The sequence below is a fragment of the Lampris incognitus genome, chromosome 2 (assembly GCF_029633865.1).
Source record: "Lampris incognitus isolate fLamInc1 chromosome 2, fLamInc1.hap2, whole genome shotgun sequence".
Classification (NCBI taxonomy): Eukaryota; Metazoa; Chordata; class Actinopteri; order Lampriformes; family Lampridae; genus Lampris; species Lampris incognitus.
Genome location: NC_079212.1, coordinates 97,387,533 through 97,404,994, shown reverse-complemented (window position 1 = coordinate 97,404,994; position 17,462 = coordinate 97,387,533). Strand labels below are relative to the sequence as shown.

Genomic DNA, 17,462 nt, shown 5'->3' with positions numbered 1-17,462 from the left:
AAATCCACATAGCCTCCATTCAAGATATCCATGTTTTTCTGCGGGTATGTTTGTTGTTTTGGCCGCTCCTGCATCTTCACGTGCTCCGTGGCATGTGTGCGTCCATATTGGATTAGTGCACGAATTCAGTGCGCGTGCTCTGCGCCTTGCACATGTGCCGGGGTGTTTACCAAGATGCAAGACTGCCTAGAGTATCGAACGAGAAAGCAAGAGGAGGATGGACACCGGCCGTCTACACGCGCACCGTAGACGTAGGCATGGGAGCTCGTGTGATCGAAGACGTGTTTCACCTGCATCATCTTCGAGCGAAGAGCTGGGTAATTGGCCAGATGCAAATTGGGGGGAAAAAAGGGGGAAAATTGGAGGGAAGAAAAAAAATCTTGACGTTCCTCCTTTTGTTTTTGCACGTCACTGCTCGGCGCACCTCCCCATTCAGCCTGCCAATGCAGCAGATAAAACAAAGAGGTGGGCCAGCAGCGCAGCCGGATGCACCTGTTAGCGAACGTCCAGAGTAAAAACGAGCAGTCGGCCACCTTCTCTACTGTTATGTCACCGGGTCTCTTTTCCCTTTTTAAGCAGCACTTGTTCCAGACAGAAGGTATTCGTTTCCCTCTGTCTCAGTCACCTGCAAGGTCGATGCCTCACGGGCTGCAGAGGAAGCTAGGAAGCTGCTGAGATTTTTTTTCTTTTTTTCTTTTTCCTAAATGGTGCTTTCGGGCTCGCTCCCTCTCTCACTGCTTCTCTCTTGTCGGGTTGATGCCAGTGACAGCAGGGGAGGTTGGGCACCGGTTTGGGCATGTCTGTTAGTATCTGTCAAACAATGGAGACTGAGCCCAACCAGCCAGCCCCCCATGTGTCACTGAGCCGATCCTGGCCACCTCAAAGACCCCCGCCTGCCTGCCTGTGCACCCTGAGCCCCCTGCTGGCTTTCATTTGTAGGGCACTTGGCTTGACTTTCATCAGTTAAGGATGTAGCTTCACGTGTCTTCTTTCTAACGTTGTGCAAGTCAGTGTATTATTTCCTTTTTTGGGGGGGGGGGAGGGGGGCTGGGATTTTTTTCTCCCTTTTTCTCCCCAGTTGTATCTGGCCAATTACCCCACTCTTCCAAGCTGTCTCGGTCGCTGCTCCACCAACTCTGCCGATCCAGGGAGGGCTGCAGACTACCACATGCCTCCTCCAATACATATGGCGTCGCCAGCCACTTCCTTTCACCTGACAGTGAGGAGTTTCACCAGGGGGCTGTAGCGCATGGGAGGATCATGCTATTCCCCCCAGTTCCCCCTCCTCCCCAAACAGGCGCCCCGACAAACCAGAGAAGGCGCTAGTGCAGCGACCAGGACACATACCCACATCCGCTTCCCACCAGCAGACACGGCCAATTGTGTCTGTAGGGACGCCCAACCAAGCCGGAGGTAACACGGGGATTCGAACCGCCGATCCCCATGTTGCAGTGCATTAGTAAACTTCAGTGACCTTCAGGTCTCCCCCCCCCCCCAAAAAAAAATTGAGTTCATTAGTGTTTATGGATTTCTCAAAGTGTGTGTGTGTGTGTGTGTGTGTGTGTCTTTATGTGTACATGTCTGAATGTGTGGCCTCGGACGTGTGTACGTTTCCATGTGTGGAAGACATTACAGTGCTGTTCATTTCGATAGAGTTGTTTTTAGCATTCACCCCTAAAGAGGTTTAATTGAATTTGCAGCGGTGGTTGCTCCAGTGAATGATAATGAGTAGAACGGTGGCCCTGTCTTAGAGGACTGTGTACTTTACTGCTATACTTCTGCCACTTAGCAGCAAGGGCTGTGTGATTTAATGAGGAAGATGCGTAGTTTGGACCAGGCAACTGTTTTGATGAAGATGCTATAGCAGTCAGTAAAACATTAGATCGGTTGATAGCTCCTGTGGTATGGCTACTCGCAGGTTACTTGCATAATCTTATTTTGTTTGCACCCATATTGTAAGCTCGGGAGAAGACAGAGTTTTGAGTAGAGGCTTCATGATCAAGGTCGATTGTCTCCAGTGTAAGGATGACTTCTAAAAATAGATCATGATGGATTAATCCTTCAACAGCGGGCTACAGTATTGTCTGCAGTCAAAAGACAGCTGTCTTTTTGTCTTATCGAGTGAGACACTGAAGCCCTTAGCACAATGCTGGCAATCGACTATGGAAATATGTGTGTTCCTGTGTGTATATGTAGTGCTGTGGAGCGAGCTGGTGAGTCGCTGACACTGCTGTGAGGAAATGGCAGCGCTCGTCGTCCAGACGGCAGAGGAACGTGGCTTGTGAGGTGATGAGTGGGTAAAAGGCACATAAAAAGTGTTAACATTTCGCTCGTGGAGTGGGGGGATTAAGGCGGGGGGGACAATGGTAGGGATTATCTCGGCACATGTTTCAATAGCACCACACAGCCAACCTCTGCAAACGGACTCGCCACAGGGCACTTTGGATCACAGAACAAAGCCAGCCTCTCCCACCCATCCCTGCATTTCCTCTGTTAGAGTTCGCTAATAGGGAGTACAATACACAGCCGCCAATGGCCAGCTAACCAGGGATGCAGAATTAAGGGTCATTATTTCTCCTCATTATGGACTTTTCAATGGTTTGACCACTCTGAGGAGGGGACAGAGCGTTCATATCATTACTGCTCCTTCCAGCAGTATGTGACTGGCAGTTTTAAGTAAGATGTGGCATGGCAGTATCAGCGTTTCATGGCATGGTGGCATGTTTAGCAGGGAGACAGCTGTTCATTTGGAGAATCCGGGGTCAAGACCTGTCGTGGCAAAAATCTGCCTTGCTGGAGGGTGCTTGAGCCAGCTGTAGTCTCCCCATCACCCCCCCCCCCCATTTGGCACTGTCCTGTTGCTGACCTTGTGCCTTGGCCTTCCTGAGGAGAGGATGGAAAATGAGAAATTTGTTATTGGGTTCAAAGATTGTGTTTATTTACTACCCACAAATCGTATGTGCGATGAATTGTAATATGGGTGATTATAAGCCTTCACCTTAAGGTTCATCCCTCTTTCTTTTTCAAACTTCCCATCCTCTGGCCTTCAACAGCTCTGTCCGGTCTGAAGTTAATTCCACTGTATTGAAGTTGCCCCCCGACCGTATCGACAGAGGGATAGATGGAGTTAGACGAAGGAGAAAGTTTGGGGGCAGTAAGGTGAGACAGATGGAGAGAAATGAAGTACCGCAAGTGATGGCCGGATAAAACAGCAGAGAGGAAAAAAAGAAGGGTGATAAAAGTATGGTTTGAGGTATGGAGGCAACAGGGGGTGGGGGGGGGCGGGTAGGCAAACTGAGAGGAGTTTGTCTGAGATGTTTGAAAATTCTGGAGTGGAAAGTCCCCCCATCTGTTATTGTGGGCCGGTTCTGACTCAGTGGTTTCTGTGATTGGCTCTAATCCCGGCCGAGTGGCAGAGACAGAATGAAGAGCTTAAAGCAGACTGCTTTTACTCTGACAGGCTCTGCTGGCTGCCACTGCTGTTGTCGCTGCTGGGGCTCATTGGTCCACTCAGGCCGCTGCCCCCTAATGGATTGAGAACTGCATGACACCATGATACTGCACCCCTCTGCACCGCCGGTAGACTTTTAAAGACCACGTGAAATGAAGCATTTGTCTTCTTCATTTTACCCCTTTTATCTGCAATGAGCTCTCACTTGTCAATCATAATGTGACAAATATTTCACAAAAAAATTGTCCTTTTTATTTGCGTCCTGTGTTTTCTCTTCTCTTGCTGGAAAAGGCATCAAATTCATAGTTGCATCACTTTGCACATGTGGGCTGGCATCAAGAAAAATGTCCAGAAGTCATTTAATTTAAATTTCCCCATCCATCCCCCACCTTTTAAGAATCAAGATGTGCGTGTTCACACTGCAGGACACGGTTTCATCTTCGGCTGTTCTGTCCTTTGTGTCTCTTGCATACTTTTCTTTAACCCATTTACTTTTAACAGAGTGGCCCAGTAGACTTCATTTTGTAGAACCATGGTGGGGGATGGTTCTCTGTGCTATATATCCCATTATATTTTTCCATTTGAAAACCAAAATCACCTCAAACAGGGTATATGATTGGCACAGGGAAAAGCCACTGGCCAATTTTTTTTCCTGTGAAATAAATGCTGTCTTTTGATAGTGTACATATGAATTTTGAATCAGTCATTTACGCACAAGGAAGCTATTGCTAGCTTGATGCTAACTGTTGAGAGTCTGTGACTTACCAGTAGGTTGGCCCATCCAGCCATTTTATTAGCAACATCGCTCCTGTCAGTATAATACTGCATCAAAATGTGTAAGGGTGCTACCATAATATAACTTTTGATTCGTAGAAGGAAATCGGTAGGTGACTTAACTTGTACAGACCCTACCTGGGGAGATTTAGTTTTTTCACATGCTAAAAAAAAACAAGAGTTTTGCTGTGTGAACCTTCGTGTGGATGATTTTGTTCTACACGGTTGGGCCACACTGTATGTGTTGTGATTGCTGTTTGCATTATAGTATCCCCAAATGCTTTTCGTTCTTATTTGTATGGCACTACATCTTCCAGGGTTCATACAGTCATGAAAAACCTGGAAAAGTCAGTAAAATTGGAAGTACAATATCCAGGACTTGGAAAGGTTGGGAAATCATAATTTTGTTAAAGTTTTGGAGAAGTAATAGAAATCTCGCTTAATCAGCATCAACTCTGTCATAGAGCAGTTTCAACTATTGGTGGCTTCAGATGGACAAGTACAAATAATGTGGCTTGCAGAAGTTGCATTGAGTAGAATATTGTAGGTAATTGATGTTAAACTTAATAATGTGGAAAGGAGCCGATAAAGTTGCTCACTTTGATGATTGTCACCATGCAAAGCAACCAGCTGACACTCTTCCCTCATAGCGTTGGTCACTCTGACTCAGGGACCTCAGCAGTGTTTTTCCTAGTGTTTAAGTTCAACAAAGGTAAATGTGGGCTGTTCCCCGGGACTAAACTCATGGGTCATTTTGAACATGTTAAGTGCCTTATTTCAAGGTTGCAGTCTCGAGTTCCCTCTCGTTCAAACGAACAGCATGTAGGGGATTGTTTGAAGTGTCCCTCCAGATCACACCGACAATAATGTTCTGCATCAAGTGCCCTTTCAGTTAAAGCTCACTGTAAAGGCCCTAGCGGGCTGCAGCGATCATGCCACCAGCCCCGGTGTTGAGTTGACACTCACCACAGCGGGACACAGTCCATCCCTGGTGTGCTGTCATTTCCCTAGAAATAACATAACATTGAGTGATTTAACTGCTCCCCTATGGTACAGAGCAAGCTGAACAGCTATGAATATTAAAGATCCTAATCACCTCACACTGAGCTTCTCATTATTATTTTTTTCCCTTCCTGTCTTCTTGCTCTACAGCTCCACAATAAGAGGGCTTTTCACTGGTAGGGCTCTTCGACATCGGAGACTTTGCCAGGCAGATGTCTCTTCCCTGGCTGTTTATTCAGCCACGGTGTCAACGGTTCCATTATGTGTCATGTTTGTGTACAAAATGGACTCCATCTGATGGGATGTTTGAGGATGTAGCCCTTGTGTAGGTGCTTTCCTCACCGCTATCCATTATGGAGTTGCATTTATGGTTGTTGACCTTGCCTGCGGGTTCGGTGATAAATGGCCTGACATGTGATGCGGTTTGTGTCAGGGTTACGATGGCGCTGACGTTCATGTGCTACAGTCGGTTGTGCTGGTGCTTCGGTGCCTCGATGCTGTGGTGTACTTTGCTGTGTTGTGTGGGCCTGTGCTGGGCTTATCTGTGCTGTACTGTGTTGATCTCACCATGCTCATCCAGTACTGTAAGCTGCTTGGGTTCCAGCCACCAGCCTAGATGATATATCCCTGCCCCCCTCTTTCCCACATCTCTCACTCTGATTCATGGGCTGTTTGCGTTGCACATCCATCTGGGCCAACACAGAGGAAAGGAAGACACATGAAGACACATGGCTGTTTAGGAACAGGGGGACTGCATTAAGCTGCTACAGAGGAGATAGGGGCCCAGAAAAATGCCGGCCTACTGTGGGGGTTGGGGGATGGAATACGGAGGGAGAGGCAAGCGAGGAAACGGAGAACTGAGGAAAAGATGTGTGGGCTACTCAGAGGGAGAGAAATGGATTTTCTGAGGGACAAAGGAAAGATTCTTACTGACAGATTAAATGCCGAAGAAAAGACAGAGCCAAGGAGATGAAGGGGTGGATCATAGATCACGGCAGAAGGCCGGGAATGAGGGAGCAAGCCGCTCTGCAAATGTGGCATTCTGGTAAATGGAGGTTACGGTTTCTTTGGTCTTTTAGAAGACCTCCCTGTCCGCAAAAGTAAGTCACACTCACATAGACCCAAATCATGACATAGCCAAAAACAGGAAATATGAAATCATATATATCTAATTCTCAGGCAAGTACAGATGTGGAAATTGCAGCTAGGTTGTCTTTCAGCTGCTCCTTGCTTTTTTCTTATTTGAATAAACGTGTTGAAGTCCCAAGAGCTTACCAAGAGAAGCCACATGGTGTTTGCCTTTAGCAGTGCCGGCCATCTCTAATAAATGCCACACAATTGCTGATTTTCCTAATGGATGCCTTGGGAATCATTTCAATAGTTCCAGGGCATCTGGGTAGTGTAACGGTATATTCCGTTGCCTACCAACCCAGGGGATTGCCAGTTCGAATCCCTGTGTTACCTCCGGCTTAGCTGGGCATCCCTACAGACACAATTGGCCGTGTCTGTGGGTGGGAAGCCGGATGTGGGTATGTGTTCTGGTCCCTGCACTAGTGCCTCCTCCAGTCGGTTGGGGCACCTATTCGGGGGGGAGGGGGGACTGGGGGTAATAGCGTGATCCTCACATGCGCTACGTCCCCCTGGTGAAACTCCTCACTGTCAGGTGAAAAGATGCGGCTGGTGACTCCACATGTATCGGAGGAGGCATGTGGTAGTCTGCAGCACCCCACCCCCCACCCCAGATCAGCAGAGGGGGTGGAACAGTGATCGGGATGGCTCGGAAAATAGGGTTATTGGCCCAGTACAATTGGGGCGAAAAAGGGGGGGGGATCATTATCAAGGAGATTTTAAGGTTTTTAAATGCACAACAGACATGGATTAATGATCCACTTTATTTTTTGCTATTATATTTCATAAATTAGGTTAGCGGTATGATATTATGGACACGCCCTAAGCCATTATGCCCCCAATAGGACAATCCTAAGAGCCCGCGTTGATGGCAGGGAGTTTAGTGAGAGAGGGAGGGTCTTTTCGCCGTCTGGCTGTAAGTGGGCGGGGTCTGCTGAGACGAGGTGGGTGGGGCTGTCGTTAGTAACAGGACATCTCCCTCCGTAATGAGAGTTTATGCATTGCCTGTCTTTTTAGAGATAAAAAAAAATCCTCTTGTGGAAGGGGACTAACTCTTCCGATGTGGCACCAGAAACGAGTGCTCTCTCCGCAGGAGTCTAAATGGGGTTTGTAATTTCAAAGCCCTGGGACTTCACAGCTGGATGGAGTATTCTGGGACGGGATCCAGATCGCCCCCAAGAGGCCTGGGGAAACCTAGATAATGAGGCGAAGCCGCTAGGGACAGGGGGGATAGAGAGGGAAAGGGGAGAGAGAGAGAGCGTCTCCACGGTCTGGCTATATTCGCCGTTCGTGCGACTCGACGCCGTATAAGTAGCCCAAAATACAGTAAGCCTCTTCAGAGATAAGCCTGAGTCACATCCTCGTCAGTGTTGTGTGGCTATTAGAGGGATCCTTTTATGACCCTACAACATCAATGAACAGTTGTTTTTGATGTTGGCGTGAGATGGGGCTATTAAGTTACAAACTACACCTAATTAACATCAAAGAAGAAACACGAAACATCAATATGCCTGACATCACTCCCACTCTGCCGCACATCTTTTATCCTAATGCTCCGGCATAAATCTGTAATATCCCTCTCAGCTTGTGTCTGTTACCCATAATAAAGACTTGGACAGCCAGAGGGTTAATGCTAAGCACAATCATTTACACCTCAGAAATATATCACGCCACCACAGTAAATATGATAGACCTTCGTCTCAAGATTGCCTTTATCTCGCGTAATCCTCATTGAATTGGACTTTAAATTTCCTGAGCACGACTGTCCAGCGCGGAGACAGATCATCTCGTTGCAACTCTCAGATCTTGGTTTGATATAAAATCCAGGTCAATAATCTTCCAGTGTTTGTTATGCAATCAGTCAAACAAAGAAGGACACAAATTACACTGTAGCAATATTTCATGTTTGGCTTTCGACCGCCAGTCCCGGAAAATGGCCGCCGTCAATCAATTTTTTTTTATTAAAAAGACCCAGTGAAATATATAAAAAAGCAAAATGTGTCGTGTGGTGGTTGTGGCAACAGGCGCCCCGCTGTAATCTAATTCTGGGTTGTGGAGGGAAGTGTAAACCAATTCAGATGCATGCTGGGTTTGGCACCGCCGCAACCTCCTAAATTATCCAGTTTAGGAACAGCAGCATTGGTTTTTATGAAGTGCCTCAGAGCCAAAGAAATCTCTAATTTTCTCCCCCCCCCCCCCCATATTCACACACATCTGCACACACTGATGAGTGTCCCATTGACCTTTAACACTCCGTGTTTTGTGTCTCCTTGTAGAAGCTGGCCAGGGAGGCGGAGCAGCTTCAGAAGGACCACGTGTGGCAGGACGGCGTGAAGGTAAAGTCGAAAGCTCGCTCTTCTCCCTCTTTCCCGAGACCGTCTCTCCTCTTAATTTCTTCTGCCCTCCCTTCTCCTGTTTTTTTTCTCAGTTATCTATCCCAAATTCCCCCACCCCTACTTTTCCTTCCAATTTTACCTTTTCTCCCCCATCGTCAGGAATGACTCTTTGATGACAATGTGATCAGCATCACAGAGACAATGTGGCACTGCAAACATTAGCTTATACCATTTTAAACAAATGAATATGTAATATGTACACACACTTGCACACACACACACACACACACACACACACACACAGAGGCAGTCTCACACGGCACACACACACACACACACACAGGCAGTCTCACACAGCAGATACGAGCACACACACATTCCCCACTGTCACATCCTCTGTCTCCAGGGAGACAAGCTCACTGTCATGGTACACTTGCCACAAATGGATTTTTAACCCCATGCCTCCCAGGGGATATTTGAGAAAGCGCTTTAACTGATTTAAAACGAATAATTATGGGCCCCACTTCCCAGCAAAGTCCATTTTTATTCATCGTTGCTTACACTCTGAAGCTGCGGTCTTGGGGTGTCTAGGCAATATGCCCCCTCTCCCTGCTGGTCAAAGGGAGGAGGCCGCAGTGCAGCTGTTTCTTCATTTCAGGTCTGCATGAGTGTGTCTGTGTGTGTGTGTGCGTGTGTCTGTGTGTGTTGTGTGGTACTACTTGCCTCTTCAGGGCCGGCTCCAGTGCACCTCAATTCGATGCGTAGCCATGCAGGTAGTTGAGTTTGGGTCACGGTGGGCACGTACAGCACACCTCTTCAGAGGTAGCTGCATCCATTACGGCATCAATACCTCCTCAAGTGGAAAAGCCAGCACTCTCCCAACTCCACCCAACCCCTGTCCGCCTCTGGCTCCGTCTTCCCCTCTTTCTCCCGTCTTTCTGTCGCTCTCCCTCTGACCTGTCCCGCCCTCATCCCCATCCTCTGTCTCCCTGCCTCTCTGTCACACCCGTGTGCCTCTCTTCTATCTGTATGTGTCTTTAATCAAGCATGGAAAGAGTTTGAAAATATCATAACTTTGCATATACTCCAAATGAATCCTAATGGTTCTCCCCTATTAATAATGTATTGGAGCTGATTTCATTTGCCTTTATAATTAGAGCAGGTAATGAATCTTGGCAGGAGTAACTGTGAAACCATAAAAAACCCACAAAGAGGAGCGGTGGGGGTTTAGGTGTTGGGGTGAAGGGGGGCAGATATGGCCTGTCCCTGTGAGAAGATTCTTCTGTGTTTGTAGATTTTGTTCTCTCCTAATTTGTCTTTGGCTGAACACTCTGCTGAGTGACACTGTAATTAGATTAGGGCTGCATGCTCTTTGGGCATATTAGCAGCAACGCAGAGCATCTTAAGCTAGCGGGTGGAGAAGTCTGTCAGACGAAGAGAAGAGGTGTTAATGCATGAGAGACAGGGTTTGTATTGGAAGTGTGTGTGTGTGTGTGTGTGTGTGTGTGTGTGTGTGTGTGTGTGAGTGAGAGAGTGAGAGAAAGAGAAAGAGAAAGAGAGAGGCCATAATTGTGTGTGTGTGAGAGAGAGAGAGCGAGCGAGAGAGCGAGAGAGAGAGAGAGAGAGAGAGAGAGAGAGAGAGAGAGAGAGGCCGTCTAGGCCATAATTTTGTGTGTGTGTGTGTGTGTGTGTGTGTGAGTGAGAGAGAGAGAGGCCGTCTAGGCCATAATTCTGTGTGTGTGTGTGTGTGTGTGTGTGTGTATGTGTGTGTGAGAGAGAGAGAGAGGCCGTCTAGGCCATAATTCTGTGTGTGTGTGTGTGTGTGTGTGTGTGTGTGTGTGTGAGAGAGAGAGAGAGAGAGAGAGAGAGAGAGAGAGAGGCCGTCTAGGCCATAATTCTGTGTGTGTGTGTGTGTGTGTGTGTGTGTGTGTGTGTGTGTGTGTGTGTGTGTAGGCAAACGGCTTCGTGTGCCCCTACATGTGTTACGGGGGGGGGGGGTAATGTGTTTAAGTTGTTTGTGTTCGGCATTGCGCGGGTGTTTGTTTGTATGTGTTCATTAATGGCGGGGTTCGTACCTGGCCCAGCCCATCTGCTCACTCCTTCAAGAGCGCTGACATCACCCAAACTCAATGACACGCCTGGTCCACACAACGGCTGCCATCACAGCTGTTACTGTAGCAATGGAAAGACCCCCACCACCACCACCCTCATCTTTCTCTCACTCACACACAAACGCACACACCACATACACACACGCACATGCGCCATTTCTTTGGTATAGCTGCCGGTCCCCAGGTCTGACCATCCCGACTGCAGGACTCCATCAAAATGTTGAGTGTAACAACTGTTGTGATGGCCGTTCAGGGTTTTAAATCCATTGGAATGAAATGGCGTGTGAAATACACATCTAGGTGTTTGATTGCCCCTCATTTCTCAAGGTCAGGAGCACAACCTTCCGAGACACCCTCCATATCCAGACCCGCATGTCGGGTCTCAGCCGACGGAGTCATCCGAGGCCGAAAGGGAGGGCTGCTTTGCCGTGCTCGTGGGGCCTGGGAGAGAACAAGGGGAGGCACAACAGAAGCGTCGGACCTCCTCAGAGTTCGGCTTTTAATCTGCGTTTCAGTGGCCAGATTAGGGGTTATGAAACCGATAATATGTTAAATCTGATTGTAATCCCTCAGCGGCGGGTCACGAACCATCCCTCCACGGCGACATCCCACACAAACAGCAACTCTGTACCTCTGACCTGGGGGTGAAATGTCAGTTATTCAATAAGGCAACCTTTGTTCATACGGTGCATATTGAGCATAGACATGCAATGCAAGCATGCCTTACACAACGACGATTTACAAGAGCATATGTATATCTCTGTGTTGGTGTGTGTGTGTGTGTGTGTGTTAGGGCTACACAATATATTGTTTTAGCATCGTCAACTTGATGTGCATATGTGCAAGAGTCTTCTCGCACAGTTCTCATTTGTCATGACTAGTCTACAAGAGCAGCATGGTGGCGCAGTGGTTAGCGCTGTCGCCTCACAGCAAGAAGGTCCTGGGTTCGAGCCCCGGTGTAGTCCAACCTTGGTGGGTCGTCCTGGGTCGTCCTCCGTGTGGAGTTTGCATGTTTTCTCCGTGTCTGTGTGGGTTTCCTCCCACAGTCCAACGACATGTAGGTCAGGTGAATTGGTCGTACTAAATTGTGCCTAGGTGTGAATGTGTGTGTGTGAATGTGTTGGCCCTGTGATGGTCTGGCAGCCTGTCCAGGGTGTCTCCCCACCTGCCGCCCAATGACTGCTGGGACAGGCTCCAGCATCCTGCGACCCCGATTTGGATAAGCAGCTTGGATAATGGATGGATAGACTTTTGTTTTCACAGTCATCATGTAAAGTCAGGGTACATTTCTTCCAAATCTTTTTTTAAGAGGATTTTTGTTCCCCTTGTCAGACTCCATTATTTGGTAATGTTAGCTATTGACAGCTAGACTTTAATTGCGTAGCTGATTGGTTGATACTTTTGACTGTCGGGCACATTGGGCTGAACCTGACGTGTCAGACGGGTTGGTACACAGAACCATCTGAGAAGTCGTCCTTGGTAACTGTTTGGGAAAGGGCAGGCACTTTCAAAAATACTTGGCAGGTGATTGGATGAACCGCCTGTCTATCATGGGCTAACTTCAACCAATGAGATCAAATCAAAGTCTTGCCGAAGCCAATTGGTAGAAGAGCAAAAAAATATTTTCCATTGAGAAAAGCCATGAGTGCCGTTCTTTGCTGTCTTCTTTCAGTGAAGAAATACTCTCCAGTTCTGATATAACTGATGCAGCATCTATGCTAACCTCTCCAGGAGCGACCATTGTCTCCCCCCCCACCTCTTTTTCTCCCCAATTGTATCCGGCCAATTACCCCACTCTTCTGAACCGTACCGGTCATTGTTCCACCCCACTGCTGAACTGGGGAGGGATGCACATGCCTCCTCCGATACATGTGGAGTCGCCAGCCGCTTCTTTTCACCTGACAGTGAGGAGTTTCACCAGGGGCGACGCAGTACCTACAGTCTCCCCACACCACACACATTGTTCTCCTCAGTGATGTTCTCCTTCATTTCCAGATTAGATTACTTTGTGCCTTTTTTGTTGTTGTTGTTTTGGAAAATTATGTAGCGACTATATTTCAGCATTTGCTGACATAAATTCTCTCTCTTTTTTTTTTTTTGGACCCCCCCCCCCCCTTTTTTTCTCCCAATTGTACTTGGCCAACTATCCCAGTCTTCCGAGCCGTCCCGGTCGCTGCTCCACCCCCTCTGTCGATCCGGCAAGGGCGAAACTTGAAGCCTGGCAAGATGGGTTCGCATGATCTCATGATCTAGCGAATCCAGCTGCCTCGCAAGGTAACATTGACCTATCTATAGCCTTCATCAGATTTCAGATAAAAACATGTTTGTAATTATGAATAAAAATTAACTTTGGCGGTTGGCATGTCTTCCAGCCACCATTTTCGGGGAGAAATTAAAATTCAAACATGGCCTGTTCACCACTCTTTTCTATCAGGCGGCGTCACGTATAGACAGAACAGAAATCAGTTTCCGCGTTTACACAGCCCTGCTGTCACAGGTTATAAGCCAATTAAAGGCAAAATAAGTATTGAATTGAGATAAAAAAAAGCCTTAAAAATCTTTAAGATCTCCTTAAAATTCCCTTTTCATTCCTTCTTTGCGGCGGCATGCAGCAATATGTTGTCTGTGAACTGTATGCAAGGCATGGAACAGTAACACCAGTTTAACATAAAGAAGCTGATTTCAGATTAGACACACGTCTTGATTTTAATCACTCAGCAGAAGGTTGGTGACACACACACACACACACACACACTCACGACCCTTTGCCGCACCTCCTACAAATCAGTAAATGCGCACGATAGCTGAGGACAATTGTCACTTACCTAAAGAGGTGTTGGCATGACGAGAGAGACAGTGGAGCAGAGGACCAAGGCGGGATGAAACAAAGGGGGGAGATTGAGGAAGAGGAGGAAGGAGACCGCCACTCTCCATCAGATTGTGATGTGGCAGCTGCTGTACGTTTGAAATGCATTAGTGCTAATAGCTGTGCCATTAGGGGGGAGAGAGAGAGAGAGAGAGAGAGAGAGAGAGAGAGAGAGAGAGAGAGAGAGAGAGAGAGGCACTTCGCTGATGGGTTACTATGATGGAAGCAAGGAGAGGGGGCGACAGAGAGAAACGGAGAGAGATGGAAGTGGGGAAGCGAGAAAGTGGGCGAGCGAGGCAAGACGGAGGCACGAGAGAGAGAGAGGGGTAAAAAGGCGACAGATAGAGCCATCTTCCAGGCCATTTACCGCAATCATCACTCTCTAATCAATCAAGGCTTTCATCATAGGCCAAAACAATCTCTTTTTCTTCCTCTCCCCCCCTTTCTGTCTCTCCCTTTCTTCCTCTCTCTCGCTTGCCATGTCTGTCTCCTTGTCGCCCTCTCATGTAATCTGTCTCTCATCTCTCCTTCCTCATCCACCCACTCTCATGCATAATACATTCATATTCACCCCCCCCCCACTGGTCACATGTTTATGTTCACACATTCACTTGTACATAAACATGGTTTTCAAACATCCGGTGATTCCCGCGACGGCTCGTGGTCACTGTCCCTACAGCCTCCCCACGCCACGTGTATTGTTCTCCTCAGTGATGTTCTCCTTCATTTCCAGATTAGATTATTTTGTGCCTTTTTTGTTGTTGTTGTTTTGGAAAATTATGTAGCGACTCTATTTCAGCATTTGCTCACATAAATTCTCTCTTTTTCTATTTTTTTTGCCCCCCCCCCTTTTTTTTCCTCCCAATTGTACTTGGCCAATTACCCCACTCTTCCGATCCGGGGAGGGCTGCAGACTACCACATGCCTCCTCCGATACATGTGGAGTCACCAGCCGCGTCTTTTCACCTGACGGTGAGGAGTTTCGCCAAGGGGACATAGCGCGTGGGAGGATCAGGCGCCCCGACCGACCAGAGGAGGTGCTAGTGCAGCAACCAGGACACATTCCCACATCCGGCTTCCCAACCACAGACACGGTCAATTGTGTCTGTAGGGACGCCCGACCAAGCTGAAGGTAACATGGGGATTCGAACCGGCGATCCCCATGTTGGTAGGCAACGGAATAGATCGCTACGCCACCCGGATGCCCCATTTAAAAAAAACTTTTTTTTTTTATTTGGAAAATTATGTAGCAACTATATCTTAGCATTTACTCACACAACCTCTTTAGAAGTCGAAGTGCCGGTCCCCTCGGAAGGTCAATTTGACCTCAAGTGTCAATGGTGGGAGTTGTTAGGGTTTGTCCCCTTGTTCAAGACAGGCTTCTTTAAATGTGTCTATTTGAGGTAACTGCTCCTTCAGAGGGGATGGGAGAGCGTGGTTGTTCAGACTCTCTCAGTCTGCCGCTTGAAGCCACCAGCTCCATTAGTCACAGAATACATTAGTCTCACGAGGGTCGTCTTGAACCGATTCAACTCAGGTGAAAATAGACAGACACAAAGAGATGCAAGCTATGCCCATGTTTCATCTCTCACTCTCCTCTGGTCATTTTAATTTTCTCTGTTAGCGCCCCCTTCATCTTTTTTTTGGGGTGGGTGGGTGGGGGGGGTTCATGCAAGTTTCTAAACCCTGCATGTTTTCATTTTACTTGATTAAGTGTGTCAGGCAGGCAGGCAATGAAGCGTTTGTCCAAATGTTCATTTTAATATTTAAGGGGACATTTTTCCCCAGCTGAAATGCGACCACTTTTTATCACCCGTGCTTTGACAAACTGAACTGAACCCATGGCGATTCCTGTAGTTAAACCTAATTTTTAGCCAGGTAGTGCTATTGCAACTGTAATTGAAGCATATCTGCTACTGTAAGCACAGTTCTACCTGTAGCGCTTGCCATGCTATGCTAATTTTCAGCAGAGCGCTGTACAGTATTTATGTGCCTGCCTATTTCACACCATACTGTAATGTGATGCAGTCATTTCATTGTCAAAACCTGCCATAAATCTGGAAAAGCACTACAGAAATGCAGTTATTGGCGCAGTACTAATTTTCAGGGGAGCATGCTACAAGGCTCTTTGCCTCCGTATATTGGTAGCGCTGTACATCATTTCCTTCTTTGGAGTGTCAAGTACAAGACTAAACCTTCATATATATATATATATATATATATATATATATATATATATATGTTTTTTTTTTTTATTTATTTTTTTTTTTGAGTCGGTCAAATATTTTGTTTCAATACCATGGTAGGCAAAACTCAAACAAAGGACCTGTACAGTAGGGGGGGGGGGCATTGCTATTGGAGCACTTTTTAAGATATACAGTGCGCATTTTAAACACTGATAAGCATAACCACACTGTATAATCACAAATTTATTGCTTCTATTTTCATTGGGAGCAGTCTCCCCGCCCCCACCCCCGCTTTTCCTTATGGCTGCACTCAGACAGAGCGCTCGCAGCCTGCCGAGCACGTAATGGAACTCATAAACAGCGTTATCGCCGAATCCCCCGCCATGGAACGGACTTCCATCTGCTTACCACTGGAAGGAAAAGAAACTAAGGGGGCAAGGGGTGGGGGTGAGGTGGTGGTGGTGGAGGGGGGTGTTGGTGGGAGAAAATCCAACACAGTATACAATTTAGCACGGCCGCCTTCCTATCAAGTGTATCTGATGGTCGAGGTGCCTTGGCAGAGACTGGCCCAAGCTTGCACTAATGCACGGCACCGAGATAGGTGCAAACACTAACAAACGGATTGACACAAAAAAAAAAGAAAAAAAAGAGGAAAGCAAGTGAATAACGGCGCATGTGCGTGTATGTCTGCATGTATGCTCTGAATGTGTGCGCATTTATGTGAATAATTGTATGTGTGCTTTTGTCAAATAGATGTCTAATAATTGATTAGGATTGGCTGGAGAGGATTGGCTCTGAGTCGGAACCGGTTCCAAATTGTCTAGAACCGGGTGTTCATTAAGGGACATGTTTCAAAGCCGTCTCGGATCCTGCAAGTGTGATTTTAGTTGCGTTTGCAAAACGAGTGAAATGCATTTAGGTATTAAATGGAAAAGTCTACTAAAAGCTTTGGTCACCTGCCAGGACCTGCCGCCCTGGCGTCATCATCGCCGGTTCTGTTGTGTGTCAACACAGCTGACCTTGGCTGGTTTTAAGAGCATCTCACGGAAAAGATCCCAACACACTTCACAGACAGAGAAAGACAACGAACGGGGAAAAACTAAGACACAAAATGACCGTCAAAATCAGTACCAAAAAAAAAGTAATTACATGGGGGAGGTAGATAGAGGGGTGGGTTGGGGTATGAGCATGTAGGGGAGATAAACTTTTCAGAGATAGGGAAGGGGTTAGGGGAAACAGTTACTTACACATAAGAAATGGGGGCATTTAAAGTTTAGAGATTTGCAGACAGAACTGCTATGAAAGGGACATGGACTGACCATGATATGACTCTAGCGACTGCACAAGACCAGATTAAAAGTTAAAGTTGGTCATACGTTCGTGGAGGAAAAAAAAAAAACGAGTTCTAAGCCAAGATTGAAAAATGTCAGTGGGGCCTATCTCCCTAATGGAGGCAGGAAGACTATTCCACAGAAAGGGGACACGATAAGAAGGTGCACTGCTTCCTGATGATCTCTCCTTTACTCATGGGATAGACAAGCCAATGTCTAGTGAGCGGAGGAAACTGGCTGGTGTACACGATGTAATAAAGTCAGATGAGGGCGTCCG

The 17,462-nt window shown here is 47.2% G+C and overlaps 1 protein-coding gene across 1 annotated transcript in view; it reads left to right on the top strand.

Annotated features, from left to right (window-relative positions):
- cacna2d2a (calcium channel, voltage-dependent, alpha 2/delta subunit 2a) overlaps positions 1–17,462 on the top strand; it is a 238,121-nt gene that overhangs the window by 104,878 nt on the left and 115,781 nt on the right. Inside the window, exon 4 of the mRNA XM_056272768.1 lies at positions 8,632–8,691. Within this exon, the coding sequence (XP_056128743.1) occupies positions 8,632–8,691 (60 nt within the window). The remainder of the gene's footprint in view (positions 1–8,631; positions 8,692–17,462) is intronic.